Source organism: Triturus cristatus, chromosome 9, assembly GCF_964204655.1.
Source record: "Triturus cristatus chromosome 9, aTriCri1.1, whole genome shotgun sequence".
NCBI lineage: Eukaryota > Metazoa > Chordata > Amphibia > Caudata > Salamandridae > Triturus > Triturus cristatus.
This window is the reverse complement of record NC_140592.1, coordinates 449,650,880-449,678,699: the sequence shown is the minus strand read 5'-3', so window position 1 is coordinate 449,678,699 and position 27,820 is coordinate 449,650,880. Positions and strand designations below refer to the sequence as shown.

Here is a 27,820-nt window from a genome sequence, read left to right as displayed (position 1 = left end):
TCATGAAGAGCGAGAACAGGGTCGGTGCCAGGACACAACCCTGCCGCACTCCCCGCTCAACGGGGAAGGCATCCGTAACCTCCCCCTGTCGTCCCCACCGCACCCGGGCAAAGTTGTCCTCATGTAAGCGGACGACCAATGTTAACAACTCTCGGGCTATCCCCAGCCCCTCCAGCACCCGCCACAACTTGCCACGCGGGACCAAATCAAAAGCCGCCCGCAGGTCGATGAATACTGCGTACAAAATCTCTTTTTCCAAAGCCACTATCCTCCAATAGAGGACCATAAACCTGAAAACCTGGTCTACAGTACTAGTTTTTGGACGAAAGCCGGCTTGGAGTGGGCTCAAAATATTACTGTCTTCCATCCAGGCCTGGATTTTTCCCAAGACCAGACGGCCCATAATTTTCTGTATGGAGTCGATCAGGCTAATGGGCCTATAATTACATGCTAATGTTTTGTCCCCCTTTTTATATACGGGCACAATTTCAGCACCTTTCCAGGATTGAGGGACAGCCATCCCTTGGGCTATAGCATTAGCTAAATAGACAATGTATGCCCACCATCTTTGTCTATCATTCGTAAATAAATCAACTGGGATGCAGTCCATGCCTGGGGCGCGACCCTGGGTTACCAAATCAAGCGCCCTATCAACCTCATCAACGCTAAAAACAGATTTATTGTAAAACATCTGATCCTGGTAGAGCTCACTATCATCCTCGGCTCCTTTTGCATATTGTGGCTTGAAATACTCAACCCAAGAACTCTGGGCAACATGATTATGCGGGCTGTCAATAATCTCACCCCTTTTCCATTTGAAAATATCCCAAATTTTTTTATGATCTTTTGCTGCACGTGCTACCGTAAGATCTTGCCACTCACACTCTTCCCATTCCTTTTTAGCGTTCCATTGTGCCATCCTATAGTTGTTACGGGCTTTCTTAATCTTACTCTGATCTTTTAATTTTAATGCAAGTCCCAGCTCTTCCCGGGCTTGCTTACAGGAGGCATTGAACCAGCTCTCCTGTTTTCTTCTAAGATCTCGTTTTGCTAAAGAAGGCCTGCAAAAATAAGTTTTAAGTTTAGTAAAGAGATTATCATGTATTTTCTCAAATGAAGCATAGGACTGACTTTCAATGCCTCCTGTCATCATTAATGCCAATGCCTCTTCAACATTGGAATTAATACTGTTTATAATGTCAGGATGCTCTACTACTTTACACCACTTGAAGCGGCATTCATAATTTGATATAATAACATCTGGGCCTATAGCATCAATTGCTAAGTCCACTCTTTCTCCTATGCCCAATTTTAAAAAAAGCAACTAGTGGGTTGTGGTCACTCTCTATTCGGGATTTTACCACCATATCAACGAGGGTGTACCACATCCTTAGGTGGACTAGAAGATAATCTATATTAATTTCCCTGATGCCATTGTCATATGTTTTACTTCCCATCCTATCTGACAAAGTTCTACCATTAGCAGCCCTCAGTTGGTTTCCCAAACATAACCCTTTCAAATACAGGGCCGCCTCCATCCATTTGCTGATGGGCTTTGTCTCAAGCTGCGGAACTCCCCATCTAAGGTCCTCCTCCTCCATTAAATTTGAATCATGAAGTCCTAGTGGCTCAAAAGTCGTGTTGAAGTCTCCCGCTATCAATGGGAGCACATCAGCTGGTCTGGATTCAACAAGAGTATCTAATACTGTTATAACCTCTGATTTTTTTCCCACCTGGTAAGCCCCTTACATAAACATTAAAAATGTCGATTTTTATGTTTGACAGGAAAATCAACCTACCCTTTGGCCTTTTCTCTGCAGGGACAAAAAAATTCTAATAACCCAATCTGAACACGGGCTCTATTGACCATCAGCCTCATGCATCAAGCCAAAATCCAGTCGGTAAAATACCGATTCGCTAATAGCTCCCGGTATTGAGTTAAAAATACCCAATCCCAATGCATCAACCCAAAAGCAAAAATCGCTATTTAAGGAATCCTTAAATAGCGATTCCTTAAATAGCGATAGCATTTAAGGAATCCCAAATTGAGATTCCTTAATTTAAGGAATCTCTATTTGGGATTCCTTCAATGCAATCCATGAAAGTAAAAAAATTAGCGAATTCGCTAATAGGGGGAGCAAATTACCATGAAGATGAACTGCATGGTAATATGCTAAAAGTTTGAAAAATGCACTTTTGTGCATTTTTCAAAGTTTCATGTTGCGCACACACATGCCCTTAGAGCATGTGTGTGTGCAACATATGTGCACATATCAATTTCAGGGGTGCAATAGGGTCTCATTTTGACACCCTTGCACCCTTGAAATTGCATGAGCAATTTGCGAGAACCTACTGGTACTCGCTATTTGCTCATGCAATCTCCTATTCATTCCTATGGGCCTGGAGGCCCATAGGAATGATTGGGATGGCATTCCTTAATTGCTACTCGCAATTTGCTAAAAGCAATTAAGGAAAGTTAAGGAATCGCTATTTGAATAGCGATTCCTACATGCATAGCCTTTTGCTATTCCTTATTAGCGATTCCTTATTTTTCGCTAATAAGGAATCGCAAATGCCAATGTTGATGCATATGCCCCAAAGTCTCTTGAAAAAGACAAATATCGTGCTCGTCAATAAAGTCCGTCCAGAGAGGTGAAGATAGTTTGGGTCCCACACCCGCCACATTCCAGGATAATATCGTTGTATAGCCAACAGCCTTTACCGACCCATCAACGCTCCCTATATCTAAAGTTAGGGGGATTTGCCTGGGAGGTATATCCAAGCCATGATGGGAAGCTGGATTTCTGTTGTTATTAAGTGATTCCAGCTGTAGCACCCCTCTAGATTCCTGTTCAGCAACTCTGTTAGTATTTGTTAGATCAAGGGTTACAGCTCCAACCATGGTGCTTTCCGTTCCAGACAACCCTCCTTGTTTTTTATCTTCCTCTACATCAGTGGCTACATATGCCTTTCTAGGTCTAGGATGGCCATTTCTATCTTTCTGTCAATCGCAGTCCACTAGCCTGGATAACACATCGAATCGGTTAAAAGACCTTATATCCCCAGAAGGACAACCGTTTGTCGAAATTCCCCTTGATATTGTCCCTCCCTGAGACGATGGCACGGGAGCATAGAAATAGGACAAAGGCATAGTTCAGATTAAAGGTGATGGATCATCTTGAGGCCAGTTACAAATATGTTCCACACAACGTCCTTCCCCCAAAGTTAATAATAATACAATCCCCCTTTGTCGACTTAGGCAACCTGCCCACCCAGTTTACTCTCCTAGCAAACAAAATTTCGGCACATATATGGACCGGCAATGGGCGCTTTACGTTGAGCCAGAAAGTACATTTATTCTTAAGTTCCCTATACGATTCCCTTGTCCCCATCGCCAGGGGCGGGACCCCAGTTAAAACCACCACATAGGGGGCTGCCTCTGGGGGAAGATGTATATCTATTAATCCGGATACGGCCTGCACTGGAGGCTGTATGGGCATAAGTTGTTTGTCCATTCTATGTTTATTAGCAACAGCCTTATGGGATCCGTCCCTTTTTGGGGATTGTCTTGGCTGATTAGCAGGGGAGGATATAACACATGGCTCTAGGGAGTCAGTCTGTTTAGAACTCTCTATACCAATTGCTGAACCATTGATAGCAGCTTCAACATCAATACATTGTCCTACCACATTAGGTCGTTCACTGGGTAAACCAATTCCCCGACTTCCCCCCGTGACTGGGCCGAAGCAAGTGAAAGTTCCAAACACACAAGTCTACTTTCTATAGAGCCCAGTCTTTCATAAATAGGGTCGCACAGTTTCTTTAAAGTACACTCCAATTTTCCCCAAAACGTCGGGCCCATATCTTCCATGGCTCCATTCCCCGGAAATGATGGTAAGTTTGCCCTATCCTCAGTTACTATCGATTGAGTAAGACTAGGGACTGGATCCTTACTCAAAGCAAGTGCAGGTCCGGCCATCACTTTTTTCCCTGCAGTGTGCGATTGGGTCCCCTGACGCTTTTTTTTCGATGTTAAGCCTTGATAATGTTGTGCAGAACCCGCTTTAATATTGCTAGCAGATCGTGTCTTAATTTTTGATAGGGTATATTCTTCGGAGCCGGGTTACAAGGGATTGAGGGTTCAAGGGTTTCGCCCAAAGTTACAACCAATGGTGATATCAGTGTTGTTTGGTCACTCTCAGCCTCCACCAAAAGAGATGTTGAAACCAGGCAATCCTGCGTAACAGACTGCTGGCACGGTGGTGACCTAGCCTTAGCCACACTTCCCAGGGACAATCTCTTATCACAGAGTACATCTAGTGATAATCTTTTTTCCGTTAATTCGATGTCTTTAGCTAGTGCTGTTTGTACTCGCACGAGAAAATTATCTAAAGTCCCCATTAAAGCACCTCCTGAAGATTGCCTACCGCTCCCATCCCTGTTTGTGGGCTTGTCCATTTGCATACTTGTACTTGTATCCCCAGACTCGATCAGCCTTCTTATTTTCTTAAATGAGGTATACTCAATGCTAATACTTTAACCCCAAAACTGTAATTTAATCTTCCAATGACTAACCTTTTGTACCAGATGTTAAAGGGGGCTTTCCGTTCCGTTCTCAACCGTACTCGGACGGGCTCAGACGGGCCCGCCCTTGGCCCGGGCTTCGCCCGGCACGCGCCCGCGCGCGTTCTGCGAAGCGGGGGCCGCGAGTAGTTTTGTAGCTGCAGGCAGGGGCGGAGGCAAAGGGAAGAGGACCCAGGTGAGTCAATTATCCGGGCTGCTAGTCCTGCTGGTCCTCGCAGTCCCTTGCGCAAATCCAGTAGAAAAGTCCTTCCACTTCGAGTGGCCCCCGTCACTTTGTAAAGCGTGTGAGTCAGCAAAGCAAAAAATTGGAGGCATACGTCTGCCTTCAGGGCAAATACAAAGTTGCAGTAGCAGCGATTAATTGTTGTTGTATATTGCAGGAGTTTCCATGCAAAAATGCACTTCAATAAAGTTGTGTGATTCAAAAGGACAAAAAATGGCACAATCATCCATCCAATTTTGAGTTTCACAGTGCGTTATTGTATTGCTACATGCACCACGTTTTATTAAGAAGTGCACGAAAAACAAAAGAGATGCTGTCAGAGAGATGAGAGGCAAATGTGTAACCTCGATTCCAAGCCTCGCATCAGTGAAACAAAAGACAAGCTTGAGCGTGTTCGCAGCGCGTCCTCGCGCTATATGAGAGATGTCCCGGCTCGGTAATGTAGGGAAAAGGTCCAAGGAACGTTGTCACGCTACCTCCACCTCACCGCGTTTTATCCCGAGTTGCGGGAGGGAGAGGGCGGTGTGTCAGTAGGTCGGTCAGGCGGGTCCAGAAACGCCATGAAGGAAGCGTGAGAGGATAGAAGCTCCATGCACGGCGGCAAACGAAAGGATCAGAAAACGAGTCCAGAGGCCAATCCGGTAGTAGAGATCACCGAGCTCCTTGCTTAATGGGCCAAAGCAACCAATCGGTGCTGTGCTAGTTAAGAGCAGGGGTATAACTTTCAAAAAGTTATAGCCCTGGCCTTAACTAGCGTGGCACTGATTGGTTGTAGTTATTTTTACAGTGTTTAAAAAGTAGAATTTCCTTTTGGGCAACTACATTTAGAACTGACACATTTGTTTGCTGTACTACGTCATTTTTGTATAAAATCTTCTTGTCGTGATGTGGGGTGGGTGTAATGTATTGTAATGTATATCTATGATATATTCATATTTTTCGTTTGTGTATGACAATCTTTATTTAAAAAGTATTATGAATAATGACTCAAAATAATACATGGTGATCACTGTAATTGAATACAATGGGCATGAATGAAACTAAGAGTGTGTAGGAGTAACATCAGTACTGGCAGTTGTGAGTTGATTGAACATTTTCTAAAAGTGGCATTTCTAAAACAATAATCTTAAATCTAACTTTACCAGTAAGGAGGATTTATCATTACCATTCCAAACATATCAAACAAGAAAAAATCTACTCCTTTCTGACCAGCTTAAAAGTATGCTAAAGAATTCCTATGGGAGGGATAGGCCTCACATTAGTGAAAATCGAAATCGGCTGTTTTTTACTACCTGGACAGGCAAAAAAATAAAGGTACATGTCCTACCTTTTACTTACATAGCACCCTGCCCTTAGGGTTACTTAGGGCCTACCTTGGGGTGACCTCTATGTAATAAAAGGAGCATTTAAGGCTTGGCAAGTCGTTTTAAATGCCGAGTCAAAGTGGCAGTAAACTGCCAACACAGGCACTGAAGGTGGTCGGTCTGAGACAGCTTTGACAGGCTACTTCTGTGAGTGACACAATTAGTGCTGGAGGCCCACTAGTAGCATTTGAAGTTCAGACCCTGGGTATATGGTATACCACTCTACAAGAGACTTATCAGTATAAAAATATGCTAATAAGGTATACACCAATGTAATCATGTTTAGGGGAGAAGCACATGCACTTTAGCACTGGCTAACAGTGGTAAAGTGCTTAGAGTCCTTAGGCTAACAAAACAAATCATCAAAAATGGGAGACAAAAGGCAAAAAGTTGGGAGAAAGACCACACTAAGGATGACAGGTCTAATGTATTGCTTAAGGCTGTGCTCAGATGAGATTGCCCACCCATGGTAGATTGAAAGCAGAAATATTCAATAGACATGTCCTTGCAACCAAACTTTGCAGCAGATTGTTGACATTTGTGTGCAACAAGGGATGACTTCTTGCATTGAGATCATTGCAAGCTCTGCAAACCAACCCTGCTTTACACTGATGAAGATCAAGTGCTGCAGGGGTTGGCTGCCAATGACAGTGTTGACACAGGACCTACAGCCAGTCCTTACTGTGTACAGTCAATTCGGTGCACAGCAACGGTTAGCCTATAACAGAAGATGACATCCAAGAAACAATATTCCTTGTGAAATATGATTGCAAAAATCAGAAATTCTCTGGAAAAAACCAAAGTTTCATGTGAAGTTAAGGTCAGCTTTGTTTATAAGGCCATAACACATGTTTAAACAAAACTGACATTTAGTGATCAAGACAAAGATGAAGTGTAGGTATGGCTCAAAAACAAAAAACACTGAAATTCAACAGCTGTGGTTTGGTAAATGAACCATACCTTCCCCCATCACATACTGATTACGATCTCACATATTACATCACTCTTGTTAAATTGTCATTGATGACTTTTCTTATGGCATCTCAAATGACATCATTGCTGACCTCACTGTTGACATTACAAATGATACTGCTGTTAACAATAGTATTCATTTGTTAATGATGTGAATGATGGTATGCTGTATTATATGTAATACACATAAAATCTATTTCACTACAGAGGAGATTTGGCCCATATAGTTTGGGCTTGTCCCTGTTTGAAGAAGTATTGGGCCTTTTTTTTTTACTTTGATGTCTTTTTTGGCAGATAACTCTTCACATAGTGTAGAACAGCACTGTCAGAGCTGCACTGATAATACTCAATGTGTAACATAAATAAAAATGTTGGCTTTCAAGGCAGCATTTATTGAAAATCGTTAATCGGGGACCATAACTGGAATTCCTCTGTGGCTGCAAAATGTAAGAATTAATGAAATATCTTATTAAAATAGTAGATATCTATGCACACTAAAATTGTTCAACTAAAATGTTTCATACAATTTAGAGGGTGATTTTAACATGGTTGTGTCTGTTAACTCAACTAAATAGCACTCAAAAGAACAAGTTCTTGCATTGGCATCAATAAAGATAAGAAAAAATATTATTATTTGGTCCATTCAACTTAGTGAGAATCAACTCGTTAGTACAAACTCACTGATTAAAGTCAAATATAATGACAGTAGCAAAAGGTGACATGAAAACCATTTGCACCTGTAATATTATTGATTTTAAGAAGCACTCTGAAAAGCCTGATACTCAAATGGTACTTTGATTTATAAGTTTTGTTCTACTTGTATTCATTTGTAAATTAGCTTATGCAAGTGTGCAAAGCACTCTGGCATTGACGCTGATGAGGTCCTTGCTATAGAAGCCTTCAAATAAATAATACATATATTTAATGATTTATGATTGATATAGTCTAGACCAAATTGGTTGAATATATTATGAATTACCTTTGGCATAGTCTTTGTAAACTGATATGTTTTTGTATGTAACTTCATTATTACTTTCTTACATATTGTATAGGAAATGGACTCTAACCAATGCTTTTGCTTTTGACCTCTGCTTTGTGGGCTTTTGCTGTGTGGGGATCCTCCTTAATGGAGTTCCACCCACTGCAAGCTCTGTTTATTTGGATATGAGCTTTAACCTCTAGTGCCCAACTAACAAATTAAGTCCACTTGTCCAAGGAGAGCTAGGGGGCTTGCAGTAGCCTGCAGTGCACAAGAACAGATAGTGCACATGCACTGTGCATATTGTGATGTGGTTTGGAATGAGTGTAGTATGTGACTGTTGTGTTTTGCTGTATGATACAGGAGTCTGATTGGGATTTCTAGTGTATTACAAATTACCAAGATCGAGATGGAAAGAGCCTGTATTTTGCGCAACAATCCTGAGATCCTTGAAGTGGGTCAGGGTCCTGTGAAAGGAGGGCAACTGATGACCCTTTGATGGCTAGGTACAGTCCCTGTCCCATTCCTGTTTATTTACCAGAGGTGTTACTGCTAGCAGTTTCATGCGGTAGATGATTAGGGAAGCCCCTCTCTCTTTTATGCCTTTGCCTCAGATTCCATTGACAGGGAAATGCCAAGTCCACCTAATCTGCGGGCTGGATTAATTTGAAAGCATCTTTAGCCTGACCAGTCTGCGGTTAATAAACAAATGTAAGGAACATCTGTAAAACCAGCTATAGAGAACATAATTACTGAGTAGACACTCATCTCAGAACACCATGAATCTCACCAACCAGAATTTGGACCCTCCTACTAGAGCGTGTGAGAAATACCTGACTCTCAGAGCCAGAATCCTCAATTGTTGCCTGTTGGACTTGGCCCTTTTTGGCAGGTTCACCCCTAAACGTTTTGCCTTTTCTGTGACCTGGTGTTGGTGGTTTTTGGCCTCTGGGCACTTTAGCACTGTGGTCCAGTGTAAAGTGATCTCAGAACACCATGAATCTCACCAACCAGAATTAGGACCCCCCCACTAGAGTGTGTGAGAAATACCTGATTCCCAGATCCAGAATCCTCAATTGTTGCCTTACTCAGAATTAAGCAGGAGTTATGAAATGTTTGCCTTGGAAGTAGAAGAATTTGAATGTAAATATGCCTCGCCACTGGGGGGGGGGGGATGGTAGACTGTAAATGTGGACATGTATTTTTAGGTCTGGGCAGAAGAATGTTTGCCCCTCCAGTAACTGATCTTTTGTTACCGGTTTTTGGAATATTAAATCTGTGTAAAGTTGATTTACCTGTCCAGTGAAATACCTAGCCATAATAATGTGTTATTATTTCCGAAGTCAGTAACCCTGATTATATTTGATGTGACAGGGTAGATTGAAGATTGTAGTGCTTCCTTTTGATTAATGAACACAGGAAACAGTCAGTAGGCCTGCGTTGTATGTGCAGAAAGTCAAACGCTAATGTAATTCGCTTATTCAGGGGGTACTGCTGGTTTTGCTACCTATGATCGACAGGCAAGCAGTTTTTCACTAGGTGCTTGCAGACATCAGAAACAGAGTAGGGTTAGGGAATTAGTTGCCCTCATTGGTGAATCCTCGGTATAGGTGATTAGCACCACGCTTATCTGTGAGGCCCCTTTTATTATTTATTTTAAATTGTTATTTCCACCATGAACTCAGTATTTAGCAGTGTGCATTAATGTACTTCACCTTCTTCACAGTAAAAGCACTGACCGGGTAATGATTTATGGAATATATTATATGTGTTATTGACAGTTTTTGATTTGAGGTTATATTAATACAGGTGCCACAGAACACAAACGTTAAACAAACACAATTTACACATTTGGGGCCCATTATCCTCTAGATGCTATATTGTCCCCCTGCAACCATTTCTCACGTGTATCAATAAAAAACACAACAAGTAAATAACTGAAAATGTGTACAAGGTGCATGCCAAAAGCATGTGGGCAATAAGCTCAGAATTGTATTTTATTGCAAAATATACTATTTACTCATATTATTAATCAATTCTGTATCTTGCAGTCTACTGTTGCATACAATTATGAGAGCCATAACTCATTTATGTCTTTACTTTCAGGAAAACGCATCTGCCTTGGAGAGGGACTTGCCCGCATGGAGCTATTTCTTTTCTTCACCACCATACTGCAGAATTTCACCCTAAAAGCATCTGGAAATCCTGATATAATTGACCTCACTCCAGAGTTCAGTGGATTTTCAAATCTCCCCCGACCTTATAAACTCCACCTCCTGCTTCGCTCAACATGATTCAGAGGTTCATTGTTAATTTAGAGATTACGTTTAATAGAAGTGTTTCATCTCAATAGGAGTAATTGTAGTTTTATGAAGAGGGTATTCACAATTAAAAAGTTTAACATTTGTGTACTGTTGACAACTTGTGTGGTTTTAAAGTAAAAGTTTAAATTGCTGTTATAATTACCTAACAATTTATGGTCAGAAAACACACTAAAGTTCACCAGTTATACTTTACTGAGCTAACTAGAATTTATGCCCCTATATGCTCTGCTTATGAGTTCACAGATTCAATCACTCATGACATGTTCAGTTACATCATTGATGATATCACTGATAAATTCCCAAATGTCATCATTGATGACAACACTGGGCATGTCGCGGGCACATATTCTTTCATTTATTTATTTATATATTTTCCCCAAAGCCTCTCTCATAATTCTAGAAGGCTCCTGCACACTGACAGTGATGAAGAATGTGCAAAGTGCAATTTATTACTACCCAGACATTGGGTGCCAGTTTTTGTGGAGTACTACATTGCCCTTTGCACATTCATCGCACAGGGTGATTGGGAGTGCGGCGAGTTTGATGAGCGTGAATCTACTAAGATAAGACTTTATTGAGCTTGGGCCTTATTTTCACAAGTATGCTCGTTCTTTATTACATGTGTGTTTTATAAGACAATGGGATACATATTAGGATATCAGATTTGGGTGTTATTAACACATTGTATAAGTAAATAGGTTGTGGTACTAAACATACTCACTGACCTGATATTGATGCAGCAGTGTAATTTGTGTGGGACTGACTGAACAAAGGAATCAGTGAAGAAGTTGGGATAATGAATTACTATAATTCCTGGCCCACTTGGGTTTGATATTGTAAGATTTCTTATCATTTGAGATGTCATGAGTGATGTTGCTGACCATGTCATGAGTTATGTAACATGTGAGGTCATAAGTAGTGCTTTGCTGGGTGTAAGTTATAGTTAGCTCAAGTAACGATAAACTGCTGAATTTCACTGTTTATATATGAGTGAAATATGAGCCTCACTATAATGTCCCTATAACCTTTGTTTTTTTCGGTGAAAGAAAACAGCCTCTTTTAGTTATAAGGATCACCGTTTCCATGGAGTTACATTTTTGTTTGCATTTAATCTTTAGGAAGATTTCCCCAAAAAGAGTTAATTTACCTCAGCACCTACATGGGAAGTTTCGGGTCGATCTATCAAGTGGGGGCTGAGAAAATGACGGTTGTGTCCCTCAAAAGTGATTTCTCATGTAGTGATTGCCCATACGAACTTTAGACAACACTACAGTCAAATGGCTTAACTGAATTGCACCAAATTTGACAGAAAGCTAGATCTTCAAACAGAAAGCATGCTTTCTGTGATTTTGTATAAATTAGTTCAGTAATTTTTGAGAAATTAACTTTCAAAATGTAAAAATATCTGCTGCCAAGAGATTCCCGCTGGACTAGCAGATCAAAAGATAAGATCTGATAGGCTGCCGACAACATCAACAGAGATGTTGGGCAGCCATTTTAGTACTCGAGACTCGGACTGTGTCCTGAGCAAATAAAACAAAAACATATCAGCAGGCAGGGTAGGAGTATTCTGACCCACTAGGCCTAGTGGGTGAGTCCCAGAGGGACCGCTTCTGGTGCAAAATGTAAAAATGGATATTAACTCAATTAACTATAACTTGTACCCTTGCCATGCACTACTTATGACCTCACATGCTGTATGGTTCATGGCATGTTCTATGACATCATAGATAACATCACTGATGACATTTGAAATGATGACGAAACACACAAAAAGTGATGGGAGAATGCTTGCAATTTGTATAACCACTGAAAATCGCTCAGGGTAGCATCCCAACTCACTGTTCTTTTGTTGACCATGCCACCTCAGTTTGGACCCAGCCTTTTGCAAATCAGTCTTGACCCTGCACCTCTTGGAAACAGTCCAGCCCAATCTACCAGGCCAGGTCCTCCCTGAACCTAAACACAAGCAACCCAGAACCGGTTTTTCCCAAGTTATGAGCTCATCAGCCGGGTACAGCTGGGATCTAGTGACAGTGCGTTTGGGACCCATGCCTGGACAGACCCATGCCACTTAGGTTGGTACATGAAACACACTAAAGGTGATGGGAGGAATGCTTGCAATTTGTCTAATCACTGGCAGTGGCTGGGGGCAGCCTCTCAACCCATCATTCTTTTACTTACCATGCCACCTCAGTTTGGACCCAGCCATATGCAAATCAGCCTTGACCCTGCTCCTACTGGGAATAGCTCAGCCTGAACTGCCAGGCCAAGTCCTCCGTGAGCCTGAACACAAGCAACCCGGGATCAGTTTAGCCCTAAGTTATGGGCTCATGAGACAGGTACAGCCTGGTTCCAGAGACACAGTTAACATGGGACCGACGTCTGGGCATAGCCATTCCACTTGGGGCGGTACATGGAACATGCAAAAGGTGAATAGAGGAATTGTTGTGTGCAGATGTAGATTCCGGATATAGGTTTCCCGATTTATGCCCTTATATAGGTACAATGCACATTGCCCTTATTTGGACATAGAAATCCGTCCCTTATTTAGACATTGTCCATACAAACCAAATACAGGCATGGCCAACTACATCCGTCCATCCACGTCACAACGAATTCTTGGAAAACTAGACCATTAAGCCTTTAGGAATTTCCCTCAGCTTGAATATTGATTTCTACAAGAACTCATTAAGTATGCATGAACATCTATTCCTTAGGGGTTCATTCATGACGTTCCTCTGCCCGACTTTTACGTCAATACTGGCATTCGTAGACACCTTCAAGGTATAAATATGCCAGCACTTGCCCTGACAAATTGCGGTTCCCGGAGAATTCGATCCAACTCAGACTACACAGTTTGCCACGGCAAGTTCGGAAGGAGATTGAGTTCCAGCCTGATGCACTGACCTGAGGCTGCCATCCTCCTCGCAGAGAATCCAGCTCCAGTGCTCTCTGACTTCCCTTGCGGGGGGTTAGACTATTGAGTCCAGAAAAGAGATTCCAACCTCTCTCATTCTAAGGTATGGAGCTGACTAGAACTTAGAGAAACTTTTGGCAACAGTTGGCTAAACTAAAATATAGCTAGCTATACGTTAGAAACTGCACCTACTTCAAACCTCGTACTGCACTTAGGTTAGGTACACTGGGGTAGAACAATTTAGAAGCATCAGATGAGTATCACATTTTAGCTTATGTTATTTATGTATGTATTTTGATTAATGTATGTCATAGCTACAAACCATGCTATTGCAGTATTATTTTATCTTACTGCTAACCTCATACATACTGTACTTTGCAGTCTGTCTTATGATTGTAGCAATTCATATCTCTTGCATGAGAAATAAGACTGTTCGATAAACCCTTGTATTGAAACGCCCGTCTCTCTATTGCTGTGCAACTCTAGAAACAAAGCATGCATGATTGACTGAGTGAAACTGTTATCTATTGTTTCCACGATTCTGAGACGGATGTATGACGTTACAACGCACACTATTACAACGCATGCACTTACAACGCATTTTTTACAACGCATAATCCATTACAACGCATGACATTACAACGCATGACACTACAACGCATTTTAAAAAAATACCTTTACAACGCACTACCATTACAACGCATACTACCTTTACAACGCATACCATTACAACGCATAATATTAAATTACATTTAAGGTAAGTATTAGATAGTATAGGGGTAAAAATTACTATTCTAACTCCAGGGGGTGCATCAGTAGGGTAAGTGTTGGATAGTATAGGGGTAAAAATTACTATTCTAACTCCAGGGGGTGCATCAGTAGGGTAAGTGTTGGATAGTATAGGGGTAAAAATTACTATTCTAACTCCAGGGGGTGCATCAGTAGGGTAAGTGTTGGATAGTATAGGGGTAAAAATTACTATTCTAACTCCAGGGGGTGCATCAGTAGGGTAAGTGTTGGATAGTATAGGGGTAAAAATTACTATTCTAACTCCAGGGGGTGCATCAGTAGGGTAAGTGTTGGATAGTATAGGGGTAAAAATTACTATTCTAACTCCAGGGGGTGCATCAGTAGGGTAAGTGTTGGATAGTATAGTGTAATATTATGCGTTGTAATGGTATGCGTTGTAATGGTAGTATGCGTTGTAATGGAATGCGTTGTAATGGTAGTTTTTAAAAATGCGTTGTAGTGTCATGCGTTGTAATATCATGCGTTGTAATGGATTATGCGTTGTAAAAAATGCGTTGTAATGGTAGTGCGTTGTAAAAGTTGCGTTGTAAAGGTTGTTCCCCTTCTGAGACTGTTCCAATTCTAAAAGGAAACAAAGTTGTCATGTTTCTGCGGTTGTCAGAGACTAATCCCTTCTTGTATATTTGAAAAGTTTCTAGTGACCTCTGAGTTAGCTGGCACACACAAGTAATTAAGTGTAATATATTTGATAGAGACATACTGACCTTAGTCCTATGTCAAATCTATAGTGTATGTTATTCCAATGCACAGAGCCTATCGGGGATATAGGAACTACACTACAGAATGCTTGTAATTTGTCTCACCACTGGCAGTCGCTAAGGGTAGCATCCCACCCTGTCGCTCTTTTGCTCACCATGTTGCCTCAGTTTGGACCCAGCCATATGAAAACTAATCTTGACTCTGGGACGAATCCAGTCCAAACTGCCATGCCAGGTCCTCCCTGAACCAGAACAAAAGCAACCCAGGACTAGTTTCCTAGTTATGGGCTCATTAGTGGTGCAAGGGGGCCTGCGTTATTGCATGGCAGCCCATTGTGCGACAGTGCATGGGAAAAGGTCAAGAACGTACTGTATCTTATAGTTACAGCTCATTCATGCCCTTTTGTTTTGGCAGCACAGCAAGATTGTCTGCGGTGCTGCCCTATGTTAAAACCTCATAAATGAGGCCCTGAGTGGTCAGCATGTTACCTTGTACTTGGCAATGGGACTACTAACCTTTCCACAACCTTTCAAACAACAACGCATGGATTCTACTGTCAGAACATGTTAAGATAAGAAACATATGTCCAACTTTTTAATATCATGAATCCTGCCTTCATGGCTCAGTAGTCCTGCCTTAGGGGTGACTTTTAAATATTAAAAAAGGAAGTTTTGGGATTTTCCATAACATTTACTGACAAAGTCAGGATAGCAGACGAAAACTCCTCTGCTAGCCAGAAATGATGGACTGGTAATTGTACTTTGCTTTGTCTCACTCACGGTGGCACAATAAGTGTTTTAGTCCATGAGATATACTTTAACATACAGGCCCTGGGTACTCCTGGTACCATATACTAGGGACTCATAAGTATGTTAACTTATGACAATTTTGGGTGGGTGAACAAATCAGATGTATACCTTTTTAAGGGTCGGAGCACTGGCACTGAGTCCTGTTTGGCAGGACTCAGTGCACCTCCAGAGTTGAAAAGCCAGCAGCATTAGTCTAAAACCTTAGGGGTGATGATGCAAAAGAGGTATTTCATAACACACCAGGACACTGCAACCTTCATTGACCTCAACCGGCGGGAGCAAAAAGGCTTCTGGTGGGTGGGAGCAAAAGTGCATCTCCATGCCAGTGCTTTTGCGGGCAGGGTAATATAGCATAAAGCTGCCATGGGACTCACCTGGCAGGCCATAGCCATTGTAAATGTTGTGAGGGCCACAGGTGGGACTGGGGCCCCCACCCATAAAAATAGAATTGATGGATTCTGCCAGAATCCTGGATGGCAGGAGAGGGGGCGGGGCTGCGGGGTCCATGGCTTTCCTGTGAAGTGCCAACAAAAGTAAGAGTTGTAGGTGCCCTGGTTGAGACCAGGGCACCCACCATTTTGAAAAAAGTAAATAAAAAAGTGCAGCTGGCTCCTGACTGCCACACCAACAAGGGTGCTTTGGGAGCCGACAGGATAGAGGGGGCCCTGAGTCTCTCAACTTTATAGATGTTAGCTGGGTGGCCCGAATGGAAACAGGGCACCACTTGAGACACTCAGGGTGGAGTAGCTGTTCATTTCATATTCGCAGCTCTTGTCGGGAGGGCCCCATAATGCCACGAGACAGCTTTTAAAACCTACTTTTTCTTGCTTGTGATTGCCCAAGAAGGGGCACCGGCATCAACAACCATTTATTTTTAAATTTTCTGGGGGCTGCAGGGAATGCAGCAGGCCCACTAAGTACATATAAAACAAGCTTTCATTAAGTCTCCTTGGTCATTGAGTAAAGCAGTCCATGCTGGGGCTGAGTGCACTGCAGTCAGAGTGCGGAGACCGCTTGTGGTTGGCTCTATGGTTGCATTTTGTAACTTAAAGAGTGTTAAAAAAGACCCAAAACATATTTATGAGCATTTTGAATAAACATTCTTTCAATTAAATATTTATGTGTCCCTCGTTGCTATTTAACATTGTCATGTGTGTATTTGTAAGGAATAGATTGGATTTTGGTTATTGGTAAATATGATGGTGATTTTTGACAAAGCCAATATGTCTTCTTTATATATGTTGAGTGCTGACATCCTGATAAAGCCAATAGCCATGCCTTTCATATTGATGTTCTATCCCTCTGACAAAGCTGGTAGGTCTGCTTTACTTAAAATGGCACCCCTTCATATAGTTGATTTATGCAAAAAAACAATCCTCAGAAATGCAGTAGAAAAAAATAAGGTTAAAGTGATGTTATAGTTGGGTGATAATATCAGTCAAAAAATTACATTTTAAACTCCACAAACCACTGCAATCTAAATGTTTAGTTAACTGAAGTAAATATAACTCGCACCGTTGACATGCACTGCTTATGACCTCATATATTATGACTCATGACATGTTTTATGGCATCATTAACTTTACTGATGACATCTAAAATGATATTGTTGATGACATCACTGCATGGCGGGGTGCAAGTTATAGTTACGTCTGTTAACTTTAACTGCTAATTTCAGTGGTTTTACATATATTAGCCAGTGGTTGATGCCAATGGGCAGATATTGTTAGGTTTGCGTTTCCATTGAAAAACAGTTTGTCTGTTTCCTTATAACTTTAATTCTGTTTAATGAATCTTCATGAAACTCCTCAAAAGCAATGCTTGCCCACCTCAGCTTGTTCCTGGAAAGTGTCAGTGGGATCCGTCAAATGGGGGCTGAGAAAAAAGGGCACAATCAAAACCAAATTTCTCCACTTATTTTCCATGGACTTTTTTAAGAAGCAAAAACTACTGACTGAAATTAAACCAAATTGGACAAGAAGCTGGATCTTGAGCCAGAAAGAGTGCCTTTTGTGATTTGGTGTAAATATGTTCAGGATTTTTGAAATATTAAGGCACAAAAATATTTCTGTATCTGGACGGTTGGGTTTGAGACACTCTCACAAGAGATCCTTGATCCAAATTTTGAAAAATGGAGCTTTGGGATAGCTTTTTTTTTTACTTGGGCCAGTTTGCTCCCACTGGAGACAGCTCCTTTGGGACAAAGCACTTTGATTGGTTGACTGCAACATGAAGAAATATGTTGAAAGCAGCCATTTCAGGACTAGGAGGCTTAGTCCCCTGTCCTGAGTTTAGTTATAAAAAATGATGTAAGTAAGCAGAGTAGAGATACCCTTCCCCCTATGTCCTGCGAGAACCCCACTGGATTGCAGTATTTATAAGAAAAGGAAATGGTGGCGTGGGTTCACCATGAAAACCAAAAGGGAGGTAGGCGCATGACCCCCTTCTGAGCCTCATCAATGCCCCAGGGACTTGATCCCCCAAGGCGGCAATTTAAACAAAAGGGAAGAGGGCATATGGCCACTATATTGCCCCCGGGACCCCATCCCCGGGGCCAATTCTTTACAAATAGGGGGAGGGGGATGCACAGTCCCCCTCCCTGAACCTGTATAAGACAAAGTTCTTGGGAAGGGGTTTGAATGATGTGGGTTTGACTGCCTACAGGGGTGGGGCGAGGGCAATCCCCCTGCGCAGGGGCAAAGGCCATTCATGGAGGCAGGATGGCTTTACTTATGACAATAAAATATCACTTTATGTTAAAAAAAAACCTAGAAATCCACTGAAAAAAAGCAAAGGTTAAAATTACGTTATAAGGCGAACATTTCATTGCTAATTTAAAATAACTATAACTCTTGCCCTAAGGCTATGACATCATTGATAACATCACTGTAACATCTGAAATGACATCTTTGATGACAGGTCTGTGCATGGCTAGGGCAAGAGTTACAGTTACTAGAAATAACTATAACTAGTGAATTTCTGTGTTTTTTTAAAGCTTAAAATGTTATATTGGGCTTGAACTTATATCTAACTATAACAGCCATTTAACCTTTTTTTTCTCCAAGAAATCAAAGGTTAAAGTAAGGTTATACTAAAGTGAACATGTTAGTGACAAAATTACCATTTTGAACTAAAAAAAGCACAGTCATTCACCAGTAATAGTTAGCAACGCTAACTATAACTTGTGCCCCTGTCATGCACTGCTAATGACCTCACATATTACATCACTCATGACATGTTCTAGTCAAAAAGTAGAAGCTTTATGGAAAGTTTTGTGGAGATTTGTCAAACATGGCCAAAGTTTTTAGCAACACAGAAAACACTTTTCCTATGAAACAGCTGAACTAACTATAACTACTCAGTGTGTCAACAAACTTCACCTTTTTGAACTGCTGAAGCCAGAGACCAAACTCTACCATGACTGAAATACATTCTGGGGCCGATTCCGATTCTGGTCGCAAATCGTACCGACCGACACGGACCCGGACCGGATACTGACCGACACGGACCAGCGCTGTACGACCCGTGCAGTACGATGCACCGCGTGTGAATTACAACTGACACGTACGGAATACAAGCCGTACGACCGGGCCCTAGAGAAAATAGTGAACCGGACAGAAAACCGACGCGATTTTCACTGACCGACACAAACCCGGAATGAACCCGACCGACCAGTACCCGCGATGTCCGATCCATGCAGTACGATGCAATACGTGTAAACCCAGACCGACTCGCATGGAGACCAAGCCGCGTGACCGGCACGCACAGAAAACCGGGCCCACAAGTAATAGAGATCTCCGCAACTGACACGTATGAAACACAGAAGATAGGCAGCGTGAACGAGGCGGAGAAGCCCACACAAGCCAACATCAGCGTCCGTTTCCGTCGGATGAACGTCTCCTTCATGCCTTCAAAACCCAAAGGAAAAAAGACAAAAAAAAGACCAAACAAGCAATGACAAAGCCAATAAATATCAAATAAAAAAACCTCGGACAAAGACACACCCACAACTCAAAATATATAAAGGACTACAATCACTGCCATGATCTCTTGCAAACAGGAGACACAGCCAGCAGCAAACACCATTACACAGCAACCACAGACACACTCACAACTCACCCATCACACAACTCACACACCATCTGCACCTCATCCAAAAGCACACACACATACAACCAGTAAAACCAACACCAACCCACCCTCACTTGCACCCTCACACACACATCCCTCACCACCACCACCCATCACCATGCCCCCAAAGAAGAATCCAAAGTTCACAGATAGTGAGTTAGAAGTGCTGATAGACGAGATCATCAGAGTAGAGTCACATTTGTTTGGTACATTGGTCCAAATGACCCCCATGTCACAGAAAACCAAGATGTGGGCGAGGATTGTGGACTAGGTGAACGCTCAAGCACCAGCAAGGTGCACAAAGGATGATATCCAGAACAGGTGGTATGCCGTGCGCAGGAGGGTCAAGAAACTCATCGAAAAAGATCACGCCCTGAGTCAGTGCAGCGGCGGTGGCCCTCCTGCCAAACCAGTCTACTTCAGGACCTGGGAGGAGAAGGTGTGGGACATCCTACCACCAGAGAACGTCCATGGGCTAACAGACATACCAGAGCCTGGTGAGTACACAAACAACATACCCAAGATTGTGTGGCAAGGGGAGAGTGAAACCATACACCGCAAGCAAAGCTGCAGTAACCAATAGATAATCATCCCAAGATGTGTATGCCAGTCAGACAAACACAATACCTGCCATTTCATAGTGACTTGGAACTGTGTCATGACATGCACCAACCTACAAACAAATAGAGCAAGCCAGTGGCACAAAGCTAAATCGACACTGCCAGACAGTTTGCCACCACATACATACTACCTCACAGTGCAGCTGACTGACAGAAAGGAATAGTGGGGATGCTGCTGAAGTGAGTGTATCCAAAAGCACGATGGGGTTTGTAGTCACAGATAATGCTCCCCCTCCTGATTGGCCCATCAAGACCTCTCTGAAACATGCCCACATCACAGGGAGTGGAAAATGACTGACAAGATGACTGACACTGGGTCCTTCTGTGGGGAGCACAAGGCCCTGGTAGGGGTTGTGTGCAAATCAGAAGCAGAACACCACTGACTGACATCCTGAAAGACAACTTGCACGCCCTTCAATGGAAGCACGTTTCATGGTGGGATGTCTCGCTGGGTGGGAAGGAGGACTGACAGCTCTGACCATACTTACCAGCATGTGGAGACACACACCCCCCCTCAACATAAACTCCACACAACTCACCGGGTAGAATGCATTGACCCACACCTCTGTGAAATATCAGCAAAAGATACCCCATACTGGGTGCTGCTGTGTGAAGCACAGGGGCTCTCTTTGGACTTGTAGCCAAACAAACACCAGGATTTCACAGTCAGCCATCTTGCCATTGCCTTCACACCCCCTCACAGGGAAGCAGAGTCAAGAGGGAAGAAGTATGGGCATGCTGGGAAGGGGGGTGTAGCCAAGAGTATGATGGGAGTCGCAGTCACAGACAATCTACACCCCCCTACATGGCCCAGCAAGCATACACTGAACCATGCTCGCCTCACAGGGAGTGGGAAGGGACTGACAAGATGTCTGACACTGGGCTCTGTTGTGGGGAGCACAAGGCCCTGCTGGGAAATGGGCAACAACAATATCAAACTGTGTCCGTGACAAGCTGGAAAAAAACAGTGTACAGGCAGGCATCTGTCCGTACAGTAGAAAATGTCATGTTTGTGAACCATTGATGCCTGTAGAAACATAACTCACATTGTGTGTCTCTTCCAAACACAGGTGGTGCTGGGGACCCAGCACCAAATGAAGAGGATTCCCAGACTCTGGTGGACACTGAGCTCTCTGGTTTGACTCTGTCTCTCTCCTCTTCGGATGACGATGACCAACCTGGCCCCTCCGGTGTGAGTCATCATGCAGAACCAGCAGCATCAACATCTGCACCCCCTGTACCCACGCCTCCAGCATCTGGAAACCAACAGGGCACCCCCGGCAACACGACAGACCAAGGCCACTGAACACCCACAGCACAGGGACACAGGACCCCCCGGAAGCTACAGCAAACACCACCAGCAACACCCCCCAAGGGGTCCCAGTGTCACCTGTGCGTCCCGCCGCTGGTCCTGCCCGTGTGGATAGGGGTTCTGGGAGGGTTGGGAGGCAGAGGGCGTGCCTTGCAGAGGGGTCTGGACTGCATGATGACCCCCAACTGGCACGCATCATAGATGCGTACCAGGATAGCACCGGTAGATTTGGCCAGGTAGTGGGGATCCTCGAGGACATGCAACAGGAGCAGGCTGCCCACCATGCCCGCATGGAGGCCAAGTGGGATGCCCTTACTGCAGTGCATCAGGACATACTCCAATGTCTCCGCCAGATCAACACAATCCTGTCCACACCTCCCTATGTGGCCACAACATCTGTTGCAACACCATCTGCCAGCGCTACAGGGAGGGAGGAGGACTTTGGCGGAGAGTCCCGTGCACTGCAGAGGCCTGCACCTGAGGATCTGTCCCCCAGGAAGAAGAGGGGTCGTCCGAAGAAGGACATGTGAGAGGCAGATGTCCCAGCACATCCCCCAGGGCCTCTAAACCTGTTCTGGACAATGTTCTTTGTGCGCAACCCGTTCACCTTCTTCAATCGCACACAACTCGCCCACATGACATGGAGGGTTCATGTTGGGCCAATGTAGCAGATGGCTGTGGACTTTACTCTGGACACTTCATCTACCAGCACTTCCAACTCTAATGTGAACTTTGGATTCCAAAACCAATGTACAGCACCCCCCATCCTGTGCACTTTCCTCACACATGTTAGAAAATAAAATCACCAGTACACCATACTTGCTTCTGTTGTGATTCCAAATTGTCATGTGTCATGGAGATGTCGATCTGCTACACAACACAGTACATGCCAAATACTGCAACAATGTGACCAACGTTAGGTGAGTCATGGTGATGTGACACATGTGAGGGAGACACACCACTATGACAACACAACTCATACTCACCATGGCCATGTTAATCATCACACAGAATGATGTTGACCTGAAACACATAGGCATGCACAACCACAACACCTATCCACAGTCAATGGTAACAAGTCCACAGGTGAGGTAAGCAAATGTCACTCAGATGTGGGAAGACAGACAACGCACCTGACAAAGCATAGCACAGGTTCATTACACTTCAGCAACATGTTTATTCAAAAATAGTTGCAAGGCAATTGCACGTTACGGTGGACACACAGTTGAAGAGTGTCTGAGAATTGTAGTCCACTGGAGTGTGGCACATCACTTGATGTCAATTGACTACTCCCACACTGGTGTTGGATTCTGGGTGTTGGGGGTCAGTGTTGAACAAACAACAGCAAATTACCCTGTGAATGACAGACAAAAGCACAGCAGAACAGGAGAGAAATGCAATACACATGCACAAAACATGTCACAATAAACCTACACAAAAATAGCAGTACTACCCTATTGTGGAGTACACACCACCTGAATGGACACATCACTGCACGCATCCAGTCAAGTGGCACACAGACACACTCAGACAGCAACAGAGCAGCCACAACACATTCCAGGCTAACTCCATACATTGACATAACAACCCTGGAAACTCACATTCAGGTGAAGAAGTTGTTGATGAGCTGTGAGCGGACGTCACCCTCATCCTCATCATCACTGGCATCTTGGCCCAGGCCGGGATCCTCCACAGGTGCCGGAGGTTGGTCATCGTCATCGTCATCCTGGATGAGAGGCACCTTCTTCTGCACTGCCATGTTGTGTAGCATGCAGCATACAAGGATTATTTTGCACACCTTTGCAGGTTCATATGGGAGGGCCCCTCCGGTCTTGTCCAGGCAGAGAAAGTGGATTTTCAGGAGGCCGAATGTCCGCTCAATCACCCTCCTGCTCCGACCATGTGCCTCATTGTAGTGCATCTCGGCTAGTGTCACAGGGTTCCTGAGGGGTGTCCGCAACCACGGCATGTTGGGGTATCCGGAGTCACCTACACACACAAAAATGAACAAGTAGCTGAGTTTTGTAGGAGTGTGGAATACAACATTGACAAACACACACAATGATAAACAGTCAGTACACACCGACAAGCCAGGCATGCTGAGCTGGCATCTGTGACATCAGCGTTGCAATGCAACTACTCCTCATTATGTAGGCATCGTGCGCAGAACCAGGGAACTGTGCACACACATGTGTGATACACATGTCTGCAAGACATACCACCAGAGCATTGATCGAGTGGAAATGTTTCCTGTTACGGTATGCCTGCTCATGTGCCTGTGGTGGTATCAGGGCCACAAGTGTCCCATCAATAGATCCGATGACGTTCGGCATCCTCCCCAGTGAATAAAAGGCATCCTTTATTTCAGGGAGTTCAGCTGGGCTAGGGAACTTGAAGTACAGGTCAAGGAAATGCAACATTCCCTCCAAGACATCGCGTAGCACACGACTAAACATAGTTTGCGACATACCACCTGATGTAGCCACAGTGTACTGGAAGGTACCAGTAGCAAAGAAGTGCAGGGCTGCCATCACCTTTACCTCTGGGGTCAATGCTGTAGAGTATGTCTGGACAGGTAGCAGATGTGGCGCCAACTGCTCTGCCAACTCCTCAATCAGTGGCCTGGTGAAGCGGTACCGTCGTATGTAGTTGCGTTCCTGCATGGTTGCAAGGTCTGGGAACGGTTGATGGACAGCTGGTGCCCTGCAGAACAGAGATGAACAAAGGAAGATTGTCGGTTCATCCACCCATGTGGCCATGACCAGGCTTAATATCACATGATAGATCATGACATTACACAATGTACTTAGGTGTGTGCTGTTGGGCATGGACACATGTCACCTACATGACCATAACCTCACATCTCAATTCCACATGTCCATATGAGTCCCATGTAGTGCAATTGCCAATCATCTGGCTGTGTCACGCGACCTATGTACTGCTGTGATGTGACAAACACACACCACAGTGACAAGTGAGGCCTAATGTCTCCCAGACATCACAGATCTTTGCCATGCAGATACACAGGGTCCCTGTATTGCCAAGTCGACGCTGCCATGGACATGGTGTATCACGTACCCACCACAAGCCAAGCGTGAGTCCCACAGGTAGTAGCCACTGTTGTCCCTGCAGGCCCTACATGTACGTCTCTTAGACACACACACACCATCAAGGTAGATGCATATACCACATGGATGTGGAGACTGTCTCCCATTGGGCACATTTGATCAGACACATCTGAGACACAACATGCACACAGACTGTGGGTGCACATCAGAATTGTGGCTATAGGTCTCACTGTGACGTACATGTCATCGCCCCCGGACTCAGGGTGTATGTGACATGTGCTAAACATATCCAACATGAAACTGTGTCCGTGACTCATGCCCATTACTGTACATTTGCACATCACAGTGGTAATGTGCACGACACACAAAGGATTCTGCCCTCATGTACACGTGCACAGCCTGGGAGTGGCTGAATAAAAGTGCCACCCAACAAATCAAATGTGGCCCCCCCAACACACAGGGAATGCAGCCTTACATGCCATGGGACACTGTGTGGCCAATGCTGTAGTGTGGTAGGTGTGCACAGCTGTCCCTGGCAAGTAATTGTGTGTTGAATCCGTCGAATAGTCACACCAATGAGGTCCGACACGGGTGACAATGCATACGCATTGCACGGTTCATGACCAAGCCATGCGTACGCTTTGCCATTGACTGCAATGAGGTCCGACGAGGTGACAATGCGTATGCATTGCACGGTTCATGACCGAGCCATGCGTACGGTTTGCCATTAATTGCAATGAGGTCCGATGCGGGTGACAATGCGTTCGCATTGCACGGTTCATGACCGAGCTGTGCGTACGCTTTGCCATTGACTGCAATGAGGTCCGACACGGGTGACAATGCGTACCCATTGCACAATTCATGACCAAGCCATGCGTACGCTTTGCCATTGACTGCAGTGAGGTCCGAAGCGGGTGACTTTCATGCATACGCGTCGGGCAGGTATGGTCCGAGACAGGCATACGCCTTGGCCATTGAATCGTATGGAGTATCAAGTACACACCACAAGGCAAGCGTGAGTTCCACAGGTAGTGGCCACTGTTGTCCCTGCAGGCTGTACATGTACGTCTCTAGCGTAAGCATTGCACGGTTCATGACTGAGCCGGGCGTACGCTTTGCCATTGACTGCATTGAGGTCCCACGCGGGTGACTATCATGCATGCGCATCGGGCAAGCATGGTCCGAGACAGGCGTACGCCTTGGCCATTGAATCGTATGGAGACGGGTGCATGTGTATTTTCAAAATACACGTTGTTCAGTCAGTTGACCAAGCCGGACACACCCATTGGCTCTGGACTGTCATGGAGACGGATGTGGATTCAAAACTTGTACGAGTTGTGCGCTGGAAATTCAGTTGGATGCCTACAACAATGTTTCAATTACTAGTGTTTCATGAAGGTGAAGATTTGAACGATGCGGAAGGTGTGTACGAGTCGTACATTTCCATGGATTTGCCAGATTCATACAATGCAACCGTGTTGGACCTAACACTTGGGACACATGGCACAGATAATGCCTCTGCAGCACAGATATAAGGCTGGCTGGCCCCCAGGGAGCTCACTTGCCTGCACTACATGCTCCTGGACCACATCCCTTCTACCACTGCTGCTGTCTCTGCATCCTCTGGAGAGGGCCCCAGCCTTCACTGAGGAGGAGAACCAGGCCCTGCTGGACGGGCTCCTTCCACAGTACCGCAAGCTGTATGGGAAACCAGGGGAGCAGGTGAGTGTGCAGTCCACTGCCTTCCTAATTGTGCATGTTGCCTGACGAGCAGTACTAGCAGTGTGTACACCAGTGGCAAGCATTCTCACTGACTACTTTCTTCACCCAAAGTGTGTAGGTACATGTAATGAACAGGTGTTCTGCTGCTAAAGTGCATTTGTGTAAGCTTAAACTTCCCAGGCATTGTTAACATGTCAGACATGCAGGTGATTTGTCCTTCCCCATGGTTGCACTACCTGTGTAACTCATTTCCCTTTGTGATGATGACATGTATATCCAAATGTGTGCAGCACAAATATGGGGCATGTGTGTTAATGTACTTTTGTCATCCTCACAGGTTGATGCCCACCAGAAGCAGGAGATATGGCTGACCATCGCCCGGGCAGTTCGTTCGATGGGGGTCTACAAGTGCCGGATACGCAACTGCCAGAAGAGGTGGCAGGACCTTCGGGACTGGACCCGGAGGATAGCTAGAGTCCAGCTGAAGCTGTCACCTCCACGCAGGAGGGGCGGACACCGGACCCTGACCCCCCACATGCTACCGATCCTGGCAGTGGTCTTCCCGAACCTGGATAGGCAGCTGAAGGCCAGACAGCAGCAAGAAGGGGGTAAGTCCATGCCTAATCTGTGTACTATGTCTGACATGCTAATTGCAGTCTTTTGGCCTGGTCACACTTCCACATTACGTAGGTCTTGTAGCCCAATACTCAGGTCCCTCAATTGTGTGCTGCACCCTACTCATCTGTTCCACAGGTGTGGCCCCTACAGTCTGTTGCTTGTGTCACTAGGGCACTGTGTCCCTGCAGTCAGCTATGCTTCAGCTACCGGACAGCATATGTTCCCTTGACTCTGTTGTATGATTCATGGGTGGTTCAATTGTTTGCCCAATGCCTGTTATCTGACATGTGATCTGTGTGTGCCCTTGATATGTGTTCCAATTGCTGGTCTGACTCGCCACATGTGGCTGGGGTATTTCAAACAAACCCATGCAGCAGGGGACTCCAATTTGGGGACCTCAGGAGTATGTATATCAAGTATGTCACACTTGCTTAGCCACCTGACTACTGTCCAGGGCCAAACACTGTTTCACGTAGACCTGGGCAGTCATGCCTCCTCAAGGGCATTTAGAAACACTCTGTAATCCCACTCCTGTGTATCAACTTACAGGTTGTGCTTCGTGACATGTGCCTTCAGGTGTCTGCCTCTGTGTCATTATGGTGTGGCTTCCTGTTACGTACAACTGGGTGTCCATGATTTTGAGGGTCAGCAGGACATCTGAGATG

General features: G+C 44.5%; 1 protein-coding gene across 1 annotated transcript in view; it reads left to right on the top strand.

Annotated features, from left to right (window-relative positions):
- Positions 1-10,538, top strand: part of LOC146798118 (cytochrome P450 2C11-like) — a 359,895-nt gene extending 349,357 nt beyond the window's left edge. The window contains exon 9 of the mRNA XM_085625339.1: positions 10,229-10,538. Coding sequence (XP_085481465.1) covers positions 10,229-10,416 — 188 coding nt within the window. The 3' untranslated portion in view covers positions 10,417-10,538. The remainder of the gene's footprint in view (positions 1-10,228) is intronic.
- The last annotated feature ends 17,282 nt before the right edge of the window (positions 10,539-27,820 follow it).